Consider the following 16,776-nt stretch of genomic DNA (forward strand, 5'->3'; position numbering starts at 1 on the left):
GAGTGCAGCGGTCCTGTAATCCAACCAAAAAAAAAAAAAACTACATCATAAATCTCGCTCCAATGACGATTTATTGAGCTGAGAATTAATGTGAACTTTCTGAAATACACCAATTTTTTTTTCTTTCCGCATGAGGAACAGAAAAATGTCATGTTGTGGAGACCGAGAGCCAGACCTGAGCGTGCTGGTGAGTCACCTCTCGGGGAGCTGTCACCAAGCATCAGTGTAGCCACCTCTCCTGCTCCTGGGAAGACGTCCCTATGCCCCATCCCCGCATTTATGCTTGGCTTCTTCCAGCCCAAGAAAAGGACAGCTTTCTACGGTCTGCCAGTCTGTCCTCTCAGAAGGGGACGTGGAGGGAAATATGGCCAACTCCATCTGTCCTACTTTGCAAATGAACTGTGCTTAAGGTGGAGAGAGTAAGCGGGGCTCAGAATGTGGCGATCTGAACCATGGTGAGCAAACTCTGGGTTTGGAACATAAGGGGCATTAATGGGCTGACCCCAAACATGGTGCTTCTTCATTTGCTGAAATGACTGGATGAATCAGCCAGAGAGATTTATCTCGCCACACTCTGCTGATGAGAGCACACACAGGTCTGTTAATAATTACTCTAATTCGCTATGAATGGATCAGACCATTCACTGAAAGCCGTGATGACCCCGTAATAAACTTGTCAGAGGAGACTCTTTACCCAGGCTCACTCTGCCCACTCCAAGCCCTATTCACGGCTGTCCGTGGACCCCATTACTGAGCCTTCGGTGGGTTAACAGAAGAAAATTTGAGATTTGTGCAGAAATAATAGCTGCTGATGAGTAATGCAAATGACACACAGTAAGTAAGCAACGGTTCTGTTCTATTTTCTCACTTTACATGGTGCAAAATTCATTTTTTTTCCCCACATTAGCAAAAGCACAAAAATTAAATGTATAAATGATTAAATGAAAAACACATTAATATTAATCATTGTGCACTTTAAAATTTTTCAGAAAAGAATCTAAAAGGAATAAATTAAAACAAAAGTTTTAACGTCATTTGAAGGTGGTGTTCGCGCATAACAGCAGCTAATGCATACAAAATGAACTGGATGGGGCAAAGGTTAATGAATGTGTTTTTCAGGGCAAATCCTTTGTGTTTACCACGTTATTTAAATAACTCACCTTTAGGTGAAGGGAATTTGTGCCAGCCACAACCAACCTTAAAACTGCTCAGCATCTTAGCTCAACGTGAACAGTGTGGTTAAAAAGTATTCACGCTGCTAGAAGTCTTTCACATTTTGTCAGATTACAGGTCGTTTCAGGTCACAAACCCAACTTGATGCATTTTACCAGGTATTTATATGAAAAGACGAACACAAAGCTGTTCAGGCTTCTGAGGGGGAAGTGAAACGATGGAAGGTTTCAGATCATTTCACAAGTTAAAATCTGAGCATAGACGCAACTTTTGCATGCAGCCAAACAATTTTTGACAACTTTACTAGAGCAATCCTTTATTTCTAATTTGGAGTCCTGCTGTCACAGTTTCTAAAATTATGATCAAAGACATCCCTCCATGTCCCAGATACAAAGAACTGGAGAGAGGCCGGATTTCCATGTTTTCCTTTTTAAAACATGACTTCAGGCTAATTTCTATTTCTGAACACACAACACCCCGTAATGTTCTGGGGGAAAAAAAACAACCACATACACAAAACAAATTCTTTCAAGTCAAGTTGTAATTGGAAATGGATGTTAAATAAACAGCAGGAACCAATACTGCTTTGCTTGTTCGATAAGACTCAGCAAAGCCACAAAGCAGTCCAAGGCTCAGCTGCGATATGATGCCTGTTAGGGTTACACAGCCTGTCAGTCACTTATCTTTGTTTCTCAGCAGTAAGGGAGCTCGACTGCTGACTGCAGGGAGGATATCAGAGCCGGTGGTGAGCACACCTCATGCACATCAAATGAGAGGCAGGCTCAGATTGGATCAGACGTAACGAGAGCGCCGCAACAACTCGCTTTAATGAAGAAAACAACATAAAACAAACCCATCTGCTTCAGAGCACAACAAGCAGCTCAATGCGTTTGCTGATGGTTTGCATTCCTGCATCATACGCGACACAAAATGCTGCTCCATTAAAAAAAAACAAAAAAATCACAATGAAGCTTTTTAAGCACTTTCAGACAAGTCTCTACTTGTCAGATTAAACCTTGTCTGGAAAGCTGCAGCATGATGATTTCATGAGCAGAAATCTGCGATGGTCCAGCTTAATGAATCAATACATGCAGTGATGTTTAAGGCATAGATATGCCTCCCATTCGTCATCGCTAACAACTTTGAGGACACGGACTCTGAGCCCCGCTGGAGCTCTGTCCTGAGCTCATTACCATTCAGAGAGTGAATGCCTGAGTCCCTGACCCAAATTCAAAATGGCACGTTAAAATATACATACTCGAAGTCAATCTGTTCATACTTTGTTTCTCGGTATGCATCTGTCCATCTGTTTGTTGGTCTCGCTGCTGTTGTACATGCTTCCTGATTATCCCCGGGTCTTTAAAGATCGTTTAGAGATGAGGCGAAGCCAGCCGGATGCCATGTGGGATGCTTGAGTGGCTTTATTGTGGGAAAAGAAGAAGGCCCTACTGAATCAACTAAAGTAGCAACCCAGGGGAAATTGCTCTTGTCAGTTATTGATGCACCGCAGCCTGCAGTTTATGATTTCAGAGGCATTCAGGTGAAGGACCCAGAGCACTAAAGATTGCGTCTAATTGACGTTAAGAACTTAAATAAGAATCTGAGTCAGCCAGAAGATGCTTCTTTGTTGCTCCTGGTAAAAATGTTTGTTGTTGTTGATTTTATATAAAATTCTAACCATATTTACGGGAAATGATGATTAATGTTGGATTAGACCACAGTTTGGGATCATATACTTAGAAATATTCACTTCATACTTCATAAAAAGACAGTTTTTCTTCCCCTCAGACTAATCTTTTCCTGTTTAAGGTCACTCTGGCAATTAGCTGAATTATTCCTATTTACTAAAAGCCAGAATAATCAATTGGAGATTTTTTTCAGCTCTGCTTATGTTTCTCTGGTACCGAGATCTGGGTTTGGGGGCTTTGGCGTCCCTAAACCACTTTGTAGCTAATCTAGCTGGATGCTTTTGGTCATTCTCCACTTGGAAGACAGATTTGTGCTCATGTTTTAACTCCGAGGCTGTTGTCTTTAGAAGTTGCTTCAGTATTTTTATATTTTTTATATTACGTCATGATGGCATCTATTTTATGAAACGGTCCAGTCACGCCCGGCAGCAGAACACCCCCACAGCACCCCCCAACATGATGCTGCTGCTCACAACTTGGATGCTGTTCTTAGGTTTTTAAGCTTCCTGTTTTGCTTCAAATACAAAAAAAATTGTCATGCTATCCAAACATGTACATTTTAGTTTCGTCAGACAACAGGTTATGTCTCCAAAACTCACAGCCTTTTCCCCCCAGAGTGCATTAAACTGTCTTTTTATGTTGCTTTTGGAGTATGACGTCTTCCCCTCTGAGTGGCCCTTCAGCCCATGGTGGTACAGGATGTAATTCACTCTGACCAGCAGCAGCATCTTCACAAGGTCTTTAGCTTCTGTTCTGGGTTTGATTCAGACGGGTTCTGTGTTCCATCTCTGGGAAGCTATCTGGGCTTTTCTACAATGTTAAAATTGGCATATTAATCTTATTAATCTTCAAGTATGTAAATGTCTGCATTTCAGGAAAGTAAAACATTCTCTCACTCATTGTTTTGTCGTTTAGAAAACAGAAACAATTCTGCTTATCTTACCTGACTAAAAACAGAAAAGGTTTAATCTGATTTAATGTTGGAGTAAAGAAAGGTTCTATTTCTTTATATGTACATATTTACACACGAGCATACACACACTTGCCTTTTCCCTTTGAAGACATGTTTAATTTTATCCTTGGAAAATGAACAAAATAATTCTCCCAGCCAGTGTAATGAGATTTCAGATGAGGAACAACTGGGAAACACTGGGTTCATTGTAATTTGACTTGAGCTGATGGAGAAAGCGCTGACTAGTTGCTGCAGCGAGCTGCTGTAATGTTTTAGATAAACAATTTGCACAGATGCCTTAACTAGTGTTCTTGAAGCAGAACAAGGTGAGTTACAGTAGTTTACAGTCCCTCCTGCAGAAAAAGAACAAAAGGAAGAGCTGAACCATTTTTCATTCGCAACAACGCTCCTCTGATTGCAAACATGATCTGCTCTAAGATCATGGATAAACCGTTGTCTGAGCCGGACACGAAAACACAAAGCGGATTGTTTCTGTATTACCAGAAACGGCTAACACAGAACTATAATATACATTAAAGTTATGTCTGTTTCAGAACGGCTGCAGCAGCAAAAGCTTGCGCTCAGATAATGAAGCTCAGTGTGTCTATGCTGCTGTGCTGCTGCTAATGCACCGCATTAAAATCATGCCTCCTTTCACCAAAGTAAATTCCAATATGAAATGTAACATAGTTCCTCGCTGTGAAGCTGCAGGTATGAGTGTTGTTGATTTTTTCCTTAAAAGCATCAATATTTAAAGGACGATCTTTTGAGCTTCGAGATCTGGTGGTATCTTCTTATCTACTGGTTGTTCCAAAATGCCATTCATTGTGACATGCTCAAGAAAAGAGCAATGATCCCTGCTAGTTTCCTCTTGCTAGCTGCACACTTCTGGTGATTATGCATCCATTTAGCTTCAGTGTTAGCTGTTCATTGTAGCTCTGCTGCTCTTACCGTAGACTTTGAACATGGCTGAGAGTCACAAGAAGCAAACCGTGTTCATGTTTATAAGAAGAAGAGGAAGGCCTTAGTATAAAGAAATAAGACCAGAGTGGATTTGGGAGATTTTTTTACATGATCCCCTTGAAGAAAAAAAGGACAGGTAAGACGGTCTTACTCATGTTATTCGAAAGGGACTTTGGCGTTTCTGACCTACATTTCTGGAAAAAAACATCCCTTATACCTTTAATAAAGCCTTTTTATTGATAAAATATTCTAAAGCGATGGTTCTAAAACTGTGCCACAGAGACAAGAGGGGATACTTGGACTGCCTTTAGCTGCACTCTAGGTTTGCCAATTCAGCACCGGCATGATATCGGACAGCTCCACTGGGGGTGGGGCTTAATTAGGTAATGTGTCAATTTAGTTTTTCTCAACATTAGATTTACGTCCACCTAAACACAATTTAATCTTCTTTCTGTTATTTCCAAAAAAAACTGTTTAAGCAACAGAATTATTTTTTTTCTTTACTCCACTAAATGAGAGACAAACAGCAAATAAACAGTACAAAAACAAACTGCAGCTATCACGGTGGCCTCAACGTAAAGCAGCCTTTTTGGATTTTGTAGTAGAGGTTAGTAAATAATGCTGTAAGAGACTTTCCTGTTTGTTTTGCCATATTGTCAAAGCTCTAATTGATCTGTTTGGTCAATGACTACAACAAAGGCCCTTTGGTGATAATTTCTCTGCGACAGTTTAGCTTCATAAGCACATGATTTACAACATGTTACCCATTTTTTACAGAGAACTTTACATGCCGTTTAAAAAAGATAATAAAGCTTTAATCTGTACTACCATACTGTTGACCTTGCTTTAAATTACATGATGCTGACCACAGTTTTGGACTGCACAGTGACACAGCTGGTAGCCTTGGAGCAAGAAGCGCCAGGTTTAAATCCTAGTCTGGGGGTCTTTCTGCATGGAGTTTGCATGTTCAGGTTCTCTACAGGTACTCCCGCTTTGTCCTACAGTCTGAAAACTTAGGTGAATTGGTTTCTCCAAATTGCCCATAGTATACCTCATTGTTTTTCCTGTGTGTCTCTGTGATGGACTGGTAACCAGTGGCTCTGGTTCAGCTGGAGGTTTCTTCCTATTAAAGGGGAATGGCTGTCCACCGTGGTTCTATGCTCATCCAGGAGGAGCGAAGGCTGCAAGTCAATGACTGTATGCAATCTCCTGGGTTTCCTTAGATATAAACTTTTGACCAATCTGTCGGAATGGTTTGATTAAATTCACTCTGTAAATTGCCTTGAGATGACATCTGTTGTAAATTGGAGCTCTATAAATAAAACAACTTGATTTTTGACTTGATAAGTGGGTAAAGACAATGGATGGATGACCACAGTTCTAAGCCGTCTGTTTCTTTTTCATTTAACAGGAATATTTCATGTGTGAAGTCTAGACGGTTTGCAGAAACCCCCAATAGATTCTTGGTATAAAACAAGGGCTCTCAGGTTTATACCAGGAAAGAAACATGGAGGGTTCTGTCTGCTGCACCACAGGTTAGTTCCACAGAGCCAATACCTGCAAGTAAGCAAAAAACAAAAGGTGCGTCAGGATCTCCAGGGGGTTTTGATTACTTGTTGTATCTCTCTGGGGATCCTGCAGCCTGTTTATGTTTTACACTTTTAGTATTGCTTTTCCTTAAATCCTTTTTTCTGTCACTAGTTTAGGTTTTCTGTTCAGTATTTATGTTAATAGTTTATTCTTATATCTGTTAGATTCGGTTCCTGTGTTGGTCAGTTTCTGATCATTAGGAGTTTAGTAGTTCTGCCTGCCAGTCCTGTTTAGTGGCCATTCATGTTTCCTTTAGATTCAGTTCTCCCTCTGTCCCTGCCAGCTTACTGCCCTCCTTTCCTTCTGCTTCATGGCCTTTACTCCTCACACCTGTGTTAATTTGCTCCACCTGCTGCTCCCCCCCCCCCCTTCTATATGTTCAGTCAGCTCTGCTACACCCAGCTGTCAGGTCCTCTGGCTTTCTGCTCTGTTTTGGACATTAGGAGCCGTGTTCCTGTGTCCCTGCCATCCTGTGAGCCTTGTTTATTCATTAAAATCATCTTCACTATATAATATGCGACTCTCAAGCTCTTGTCTTCACTTTGCTTCATCTTCTGAGACTCCTTCATGTTTTGATTTGAAGATATTTTTCGTACATCCTTTGTTCTTGTGGACAAAAAGCACAACAGCAAATACCAACCTGAGTGAAAAAATTGTTTGCATTAACGTTTGATGCTAATTCAATTTTTATAAATGAAAACTTTTAAAACTTGTTGAGTTTTATTCAGTTCTATTCAATTTTGGATGTTTATTTTAATAAACTGTTGTGGACAGAACCTTTATATCTTTAAACCAAAACAACCAGTTATTATTAAAAAACTAATCCTGATGTAAAAACCTTTTTAATATTCACAGATCAGCCATAACGTCCTGACTGCTGACAGGGGAAGTAAATATGACTGATGACCTTTCAATCAAAGCACATCTTCATGGTTTTTGGGTGGAACGTATCAGGCAGCAGGAGAACATTTTGCCCTCAAAGTTAACGTGTTAGAAACATCGAAGATCTGAGCGAGTTTGACAACAGGGAGCAAACTGTGACGGCTAGATGACCGGGTCAGTGCATGTCCAAAGCTGCAGCTTTTGTAGACTGTTCCTGGTCTTCATCCATGTAAAAGGCACCAAGGAAGAAACAGGGACATGGCTGAGGCTCACTGATGCATGTGGGCAGAGCATGGCAGCTCAAAATGTTAGTTAATTGAATGGAACTGATCTAAATTGGTTCTGATGTATAGGCAGCAGAAGACGTTAGAGTTGGAAGCAATGGAAAAAGGTCAGCTGCTCTACTGAATCAAGATTTCTTTTCCATTACAAGGGTGCCGTGGGTGCATGTGTGCTGCATAACTGTGGGAACGAGGCTAGCATGCGGAGGAGGCGTAATGGTTAGGGCAATGTTCTGCTGGAACACCTTGGGTACTACCATTGATGTGGATGTTACGTTGACACATAGCACCTACTTAAACATTGTTGAAGACCATGTACAGTTTCATGAACACCCTGTTCCCTGATGGCTGCAGCTTCATTCAGCGAGATAACCCTCCGTGTCACAAAGCAAAACGGTCCGGGAAGTGGTTCCATCAGTAAAACAATGAGCTTTGGGTGCTTACTTGACCTCCAAATTCCCCAAATCTCAAATCGATGGAGAGTGTGTGAGTTTTCCTGGACAAAATATCTTCCAACTTCCAGGAAAAGAAAAAAAAAACCTGCTGCTAGTGTCTTTGTGCCAAATGCCACAGCACACCTGCAGGAGTCCAATGGAGTCAGCGCCTCAACCGGTCGGGCTGTGCACCCGACAACATGGGGGGTAACACTCAGCAGGAGGGCTTTACTTGCCCTTCCTAACTACTTTCATTGGAAATGTTTTTGTTGTAAATAAGAACTGTTTAGTGCCACACTGAAACATTTCATAACTAAAATCCCTGAAAACGTCCTATGACACATCGACAGCTTAAGATTCAATTTCTACTTATGTGGGCTGCAGATAAAAGATTTAACAGGCAGCAGAATGACTTTGCAGTAACAAGAAAATCTTCATTAATGCTTAAATAACATAAACTTGCACAATATACAGTTTATTTATACGAAAAAAGCAATAAAGCTGGCAAAGACAGAAATATATCGCTGCAATAACATCTGCTTGAATTACATGGCCCAATTGCTTCGCCTCAATAGGAAATCGTTAAATCACGGCTTTAAAATAACGTATTTCCTCACCTTTTTGTGAGTATAAATGTGAACCTTCCTTCTTCAAAATCAGTCAATGGCCTAACTGTGCTGTGGCTGACCACGTTCAAGCAGTAATCAGAGCAGGGTTCAAAATCCTAACTCCCCTGCAGAAGGCACCACCTACCAGCGGCATCTGAGCGTAAAATGCTCCGTCAATTCTCCTGCTCTATTACCTCCATCCCCAAGAGTGAGCCACAGCATCTCCGTACACCAAGTGATCTGCGGCAGGAGCTAATGAGCTCAGAGGCGCTGCACAACACGGGCTGGAAATCGAAGCAGCCGCAGAGAAGACATGTAAATTAAGATAATCTCCCCAATGATCCAGAGGACAAAAGGGGGCATGTGGAAATATTTACCACCCCAGTCAGCCGCTATGAATCAAAGCTCAGCCATTTGTAAGGTAAACTCGTTTAAAACATCATTAAAATGCGTAGAAATGTGATAGCGTTCTTTATTAAGAAGCAACTGAGAACTTTAAGGATCCAACTAAACATTCAGCAACAGTTAATCTGATGTTAGAAAGCACAGCGTATTTTAATGCTTCAATTGCAAAAGTGAACTCTATTATTTACATGTATAGTGATACGTTTAAAGTGTTTATTTCTGGAAATTTTCTTGGTTAAGTCTTACAGTTGACTTGATCGTTATCCATCACTGAGTCCAAGGTACCGAGCCTCCAACTGCATCAGGATGCAAACCGTTTCATTTTTTACAAGCAGCAGCAAAGTCCCTAAATGTACCTAATTGTGTTTAATAAATGAACAAACATGTAAGGAGTAGATGACAGCCCCCTCCACCGAGGCCACAGTGAAGACACATCTCTTCTCTTTGGTTTTTGACCCAGTACAAGTTGTTCATTTATTTTTAGTTTATTTCTGTCTACATTTTCTTGTTGCAACTTTGGCTTGGACTTTATTTCTACTTTAAACCATTTCATTTATTTTAAATTCTAATGTTTTATTCATTTATTTTGTTCATTAGTTTTGTTCAGCACTGCCTGTTGTTTTTAAAGGGCTTTATAAATAAAGTTGGCTTGGCTTTACAAGCAGAGGAGATCCAGTTGCCTATTTTAATGGAAATCGGGGACTTAGTGCAATTGTCTGGGTTTCATTTAATGGCTTTTAGGCCATTTGGAATAATGTAATGAGTTTGACTGCATTGTCTAGGATCAAACTGAAATGTATTTGATTAATGTTAAATCAAATCGTCTGTATAACCAAAGACGGTGTTGTGGAGATGATCTCAGCGCTGTGCTCTCTGGTACTTTTCATGTTTTTGACACTTTCCACAAGGAGGTTAATCCACAAAAGCTCATTGCTAAAGAAAATGACGTTTGCAGTGCTGTACGTTAGCAGAAAGTTGAGTGGAAGGAAAACGTACGTTAGAAAAGGTTCGTAATCATCAAGGATAACAGGAGAGATGATTGTGAAGTAAAGCCCATTCAACAGTTCAGTGGAGAATCATAACCTGTAGACTGCAGCCGGAGTCAGAGCTTCAAGAGACACCGAAACACGGTGCAAAAAGTACCAGTACCTGCTATCACTGTGCATGATTGGCTGACCCTAAATTCCACACAGAATCTATGGGGTGGGTTAGAGGAGGACTAGAGGCACCAGAACCTTCAGGAGCTGAAGGCTGTCAGCAAAGCAACCTGGGCTTCCTGAACTCCTCAGCAGAATCCATGCCATGCTGCATTGATGCAGAAATTCATGCAATTCATCCCCAGACCAGTTTCTGACTGCAGCTAGTAAAGTACATGGACTTAAATCTTTTATTAAGAACAATTTAATTGAATATTCTAATTTTCAATCAACATTATTTTAGGTTCATTGATCGATGTAAGCTATCATCCAAATGACCTGAAATGATCTACATTAATCACTCTCACTCATGACATATGTAGCTTTATGATGCTTTAGACTGTCAGGCAGACGTGGACCCATGTTATTGATTTAAACTGACTGCATATCTGCAAACGCGTTGTACATAAAAGCCATTTTCAACATTTTTCCTGGGCGCACTGATTCATAAGCCTAAACAGCGCTGGTTTCTAAAAAGAAAAACTAGAAGAAAAATCACAGGTTGCAACTAAAACTCACTTTCTTGAGCCAATAAAGTTGACAGAAATTTTGGTGGAATGTGAAAAAAAATCCAAATTGCTTGAGCGCCTTAGTCTGAAACCCCGGGGTGTTCCTGTCTGAGGTGGAAGCAGAGGAACAGCTTATGTGAAGCTTTTACGCCGTTCCACCAAATTACATGTGGACTTTCTCACACACTCACGCCCAACTCCCTAAAACCACCTTAATTCTGGGAATATTCCTCTACACCATCAAAGTATATATACATTTGACATTTTAGTGTCAAAGTCAGAGTTTAAAGCTATAGGAAACCCAAATTATGGGTGCCTTGGACCAAACGGCTTATAAATCCTACAGCGATCCCTTAAATAAACGCAGAAACTCATGAATGCTTAACACATCTGTTTTTTTTCCTGCTGCAACAAAGGAGTTGCTTTGATTGTACCCCTCTTGTATTACTAGGACAAGACTGCTGAACCGACACTTTCCTTTTAAACATGAATATCAAGCGAGCTTTTGATATGGTGGGATAATGGCACAGCTGGGGCAGACCCATTAGGCTTCTGCACAACTAATCTCCAACACAGCAAAAGATTTTGTGGGATATTTTATGAGACACTTGGTAGCAAAAAAAAAAAATTCAAGCAATGTTTTTAAGCCCTCCTGAACTCTCTTTAATTCTCAAAAGTGCCAAAGCAAACGATAAACACTTTACAACATTGTGTTTGCGCAGGAAAACGGAGTACTGAAGCAGGGAGCTTAGAATGCGAGCCGTGCATACTGAGAATGCACGGCACAATAAGAAGATGAAATCCGTGCTCCCAGCGAGAACGCCGGCGCTGATATGCTCCCAAGGCTAACACCAGCAGGACTTAACATCAACGGCCCCATCAGGCGGGTCCAACAAACACTATTAAAGTGTGCCGAGGAGCGAGCACAGCAGGTCTCCTTCCCTACTGAACCACGTTATTTGTCACACGTTGTCACACCACAAAGGCATTTGCTTTGATGATGCCAGGCTTTAGCATAGAGCCGTCCTTAGGAGCCGTGCTCTCAATCCTGAGCCGCACAACCAAGTACCGCTCTAATCTGCCCCAAACTACCCCCCCGCAGCTCAGACTCTTCTAATCCCTCATAAGAAAGAGGAGCCAGATGGTCACGGACAACTGCTGGTGGGGCTAAAGATCAGCGCATGTATAGCGATGCCTAGAGTGCCGGCTACTGTTTACCTCGTGCTTCAAGCTACTAGTGTAAGCGGCTGAAGACGTGTGGGTGGTAAACATGCTTCCGAGGATGGCCGATGTCTGCTTGTGTGCACGGCAAGCATGCTTGTCCATGTGTGCGCTGTCAGAGAGAAGCGCCCCCCCCCCCCCCCCCCAACGCCGTGTTTGGTGTCTGGTTACCCCGGTGGATCGTTCCCTCGTCGGTCTCCGGATGAGATGACAGAAGTTAAGAGGAAAAGCTCTCTACCGGCTTCGGTAGCCTTGTGATTTCTGAAGTGTCAAAGGTAGCACGGCCAAGTCCCAGGAGTGTCAAGATACAACATAGCTCCAAACCCTCCAACCATCACCAACCTGTCAAAGGACCCCTCACTGTGGAGTGATCTCATTACTCAAAGCTCCACTAACCTGTGCACTGACCCCAAAATTAGACCTTTCAGTCCATCAGCGTCTACAGGCAATCATGCGTTGATGGATGAGCCTACATATTAACTCACTTTGCTCCTGTTTGATTTCTGGTTAAAGCCATCAGTATAATGACCAAACGATGAGAGGGGCGAACAGAGTACACATTACCCAAGTATGCATACACACATACTTCAGGAAATGCTTTAGCATTATCTCATAGCAGTGCCAGAGCATCTTTCCTAGCCCTGAAGTCTATAGCTTCAGTTCCGCCTCCTTATTAGGGCCATGCGGTGGTCAGTTGTCCGTGCTACTAAAAGGGGTAAGTACAAATCGAGCCTAGAAAGGGCTTGGGAAGTAAAAGCCTCCCCACAAATCTCTTGAGACTGCTCTTAAGGAAGAGTGGATATCAATGTCAGTGCAACTGTTGCTAAAGGTTGGCGTTGTTGTCTTCAAGCGGGCCCAGATTATATACAGCTAATCCACAGCGAGCCATGCCTGCAGTTATGTTGCTGCAGACCTGGACTGCTGCTACAGTTCCCTTTATTGTCACTAATTTGGTTCCTAACTCTGCCTTTCTCTGTTGTCCTGGCATATATTCAGTGCCAACACCATCTGTGTTTGTCTGCCTCTCTTTCCTGTCCTCTTAACCTCCAGCCGGCTGAGACAGATGGCAGCCCAAACTGAGTCTGGTTCTGCTGGAGGTTTCTTTCTGTTAAAAGGTAGTTTTCCTCTCTGCTGTCGCCCTGCACTAACCATCTGACATTTAGTTATGTTGGCAGCATGCAAAGGTTAACTCACTATGTCTATGAAACCGTTTATGAGCATTTTGTTTTACTTTAAACGAGCTATTTACAAAAATCCAGAGGCTTAAATCACAAATTAAGCCTGATCGATCACCTGACAGCCTATAAACCTCATCTCTAATGCAAACAGTGGCATCTGGAGACCGAAGCGTGTGCTTAAAATCTACCGACTGAGGTGAGAACCATGGTGGGTCAATATCTGCAATAATGAATCTATCATAAGCTCAGCCTTTATGACCTTTTCATTCACTTAAACGAACATTGACATCATTTCAAAGACGCTAAAGAGCCTCTGAGGCCTTTTTCTCTCTCTGTAGACAGAATCACACTGAGTATAAAATGAGACATCCTCCTCATAAGCCCAATATATTTTTAGGCAGAAAACCTGAAAAGTATGAAACATGCCTATATCAAAGCTGACATTTCTATTGTTTTTAAGAGGATAAGTAACTTTAAAACACCTTTTGGACACATATTGCAATCATAGGATTAATTATTTGCTTGACAAGAATACCTTTTGAACAGAAATGTGTCAGATTAATGCATGTTCACCTGTTAACAGCACAGAAAAAGTACATAGTGTGAACTTTAGTCTCAAAGATCATTTAGGCGAGCAATGTGTGTAAGCTCTGCAGGGATATCAGATTTATTTTCAGCCACCAAAAGCAGTTTCTCCACCAAAAACCATTCTTTGCTCCAGGATTATGGAACAACTGGCATCTGTGATATAAACAAAGGAATTCAGTTCATGCCATGGCTGTGACCAGCAGGGTGAGCAGGTAGTCAACAGCCAGACCTCTGAAGCAACTGTGAGCATGTTTCGTGAGCAGAGCAAATAACTACAATAAAAAATATATAATAATCTGGGAGGGCATCAAAGTTACAATGCTGGTCAGAATTGGAACAATTTGTTTGAAAAGCGCAGTCAGAATTTTTGCGTTTTAACTCCCTCCATAGGGAGCTGGTTGGCCTCCAAGTCACGGATCTCAAACATTTCTCTAGACTTCTTCCTCCTCGCTGGGTAAATCACCATTTAAATCTTCACTTTACAAACTCTAATTGGATTTTGCCTTGGGTGTCCATTGTGTTATACCCAGACTTTGGAAGCAAAAAAAATTTCTTCCTAACCTTTTTTTTTCTTATTTTTTCTTATTTTCTTATTTTCATATTTCTACAGTTCAGACATGGTAATGGATATAACTCCTACGAGCCAGAAGCCTGCAGACAGCTGAAAAGGAAAGTTGTAAAAATTATGATTTATTCCCTCCAAGATGTAGAAGATGAACAGCTTCAGCCAAGATCTGTGCTGTCTGTTGTCTTGTGGGATGGCAGTGTGTGTGTGTGTGTTTGTGTGTGTGTGTGCTTATAAAGCTGGACTGTTCACAACTGGGCTGAGGCTAATGCCACCCCGTGCCCCAGTTACCAGAGCTCCCAGCACGGTGATACTGGGATCCTGGGTTGATTGAGTCCTTCATGTTGGGATGTTTTTAATGCTTCACGCTTCACTGCATCTGCACAAAAGACTTACCCTCATAACCCATAAGCCTGATAATCCATCCTGTAATCATTCAAGGGATGCCCATTATCACAATAAATGCCCATGCATGGCTACCCACAGCTCAGCCTGCCACACACGGACTCTTTTTCCCTGAATGAAATCTATGGTTGAGTAATCTGGGCACGCTGAGGTCTATTGGCGTCATTACTGTAAATGCAACAGTCACAAGGAAAATCAGATACTGTGTTGTAACCATTACAGTTTCAGAGTTTTATTACAGTTCCGTTTGGCTCCCTCTGAGCGCAGTTACAGTTGACAGCAGTAGTACAACAATAAAGAGAAACACAATCCCATGAAACTACTGCTGACTAACTTCTGTAGTATCCCCTGCACTATCAATTACAAGCCAGAGGTATCATTTCAGCTCCATGCTAGCTCTGAATCCCATAACCATCAAAAGGAGTGACCCAGACGACCCCCCAGCAGCGCACAGAATACAAAAGAAGACCTGGTGCATTGCCACAGCCTCAGTCATTGCGTCCAGGAATAGCAGCTTGCACAGAATGGAACAAGCATAAACACCCCGACGTAATTAGAAACGCGTGATTGCCCCGACAGCCAGCGTTTTGTCTCACAGCAGATCTTCCCAGATTAATATCTCATGTCACACATTTTACCAGTGCTAAATCTCTCCTGGCAGATTTCTCTTGTCAGCATAAACGTCAGCGGGATCGATATGGGCGAGCGTGCCAAGACCAACATTAAGGAGTGATGAGCCACTTACCCAGAAGATGAGATTGAAGACGAACATCAAATACTTCAAGCAGCACAAGCAGCCTCTCGCCATGTTGCACTTCTTGAATTCTAAAAGGAACACAAAGGATAGATCCAGGTAAAAGACCACGTATTTGCTGCCTTTGGGTGAGCTGTACTTGTTGTTGGTCTTGTCTCCGGCGCCGGTGTCAGCTGCCGCTCCAGCCGGCCCCTGCTGTGCGTTTTTGCGCGGCCCCGTGGAGCCGTAGAAAGCGCCGGCAGTGAAGCCGCGGCCGCCGAACGGGCGGCCAGACGTGGAGGCTTGAGGGAAATCAGAATCACGGCTGTCTACGGATGGACTACGGTGAATGGCTGACTCCTCACTGCTGGACTTCTCCATGCTCTAGAGCTGCTGCTGCTGCTGCTGATGAGGGCTTCTCTGATGCACAGTCTAACATAGTCCCAGAGATGACAGGACAGAACAACTTGCCCTTCAAATCCTCCACTGCTTCACACTTTTGAAGAAGAAGAAGAAAAATGACAAAAGGCACACAGACGCACAACTACATCCACTTCCAGGAGGTCTGCCGTGCAGAAAAGAGCTGAACGGACCAGCGCAGGCACTTTGGGCAGGCTTACAGTACGGGTCCTCTGCTTAAAGCTGCTGCCTTCCTGTGATAATCCTGAAGTAAGCTGTGCAGCAGGGTCCTGTTGGGAGCATTACCCTTGCCTTATGACAGGACGGTGTTTCTGAGAAGAAGTCCCAGCCCTCCCTCCTGTAATATCACTCTCCTCCTGCTCTGCTCATTGATGTGCTTGGCTCCTCCAGTGGGACTGAGACCCAAGTGAGTCTCAGCTGCTCTACGATCTCCTGCTGACCGGGTAACTTTTGTCCTCCTCCTGCTCCCTACTGCCCTGCTCCTGCTCAGTCCTCCTCAGGTCTACATGTGCGGATGCGCTCCCTCCCTCTCTCTCTCTTCACGTCTCTATCTCTGGTGTACCATTCTGCGCTGAGCGACTCAGTCCTCCGTGCTGCCTGTGCTCTGCTCCCCCAATAGCAGCGCGCTGGCTGATGTGCTATTATCGGCAGACGCAACTAACGGGCATTCCCTATCATCCAACAAGAGCTCTGCCCTCCTCCCCCAGGAGTCTCCCTCTCTCCCTCGCTCTCTCTCTCTTTCTCTCCCTCGCTCTCAGCCCCTCCTCACTGCAGAGCGGAGAGCCAATGCAGCTGCTGCAGCAGGACCGGAGCTCCTCCTCTCCACTCCCCGTGTCTTTATTAAGCACATTTCTGTGTTTGCTTTCTCTGTACATGTTCAACTATTTCCCGTCCTATCAGGGGGATTCAGAGGTCAGAGATGAGATCAGCAGAATGAAACAAACATTTAGCAGAAAAAGCACAAAAAAAAATGTTTGTGCTGGAG

General features: G+C 42.8%; 1 protein-coding gene across 3 annotated transcripts in view; it reads right to left on the reverse strand.

Annotated features, from left to right (window-relative positions):
- Positions 1-16,776, reverse strand: part of tspan9a (tetraspanin 9a) — a 272,692-nt gene that overhangs the window by 110,485 nt on the left and 145,431 nt on the right. For 2 of the 3 annotated variants that reach the window (XM_036126694.1, XM_021316710.2), the window contains one exon: positions 15,384-15,463. In XM_036126694.1, coding sequence (XP_035982587.1) covers positions 15,384-15,446 — 63 coding nt within the window. In that variant the 5' untranslated portion in view covers positions 15,447-15,463. Of the gene's footprint in view, positions 1-15,383; positions 16,513-16,776 lie in introns of those variants that run through there. The other variant, XM_036126679.1, reaches the window with a different exon arrangement.

Source organism: Fundulus heteroclitus, chromosome 2 (assembly GCF_011125445.2).
Source record: "Fundulus heteroclitus isolate FHET01 chromosome 2, MU-UCD_Fhet_4.1, whole genome shotgun sequence".
Classification (NCBI taxonomy): Eukaryota; Metazoa; Chordata; class Actinopteri; order Cyprinodontiformes; family Fundulidae; genus Fundulus; species Fundulus heteroclitus.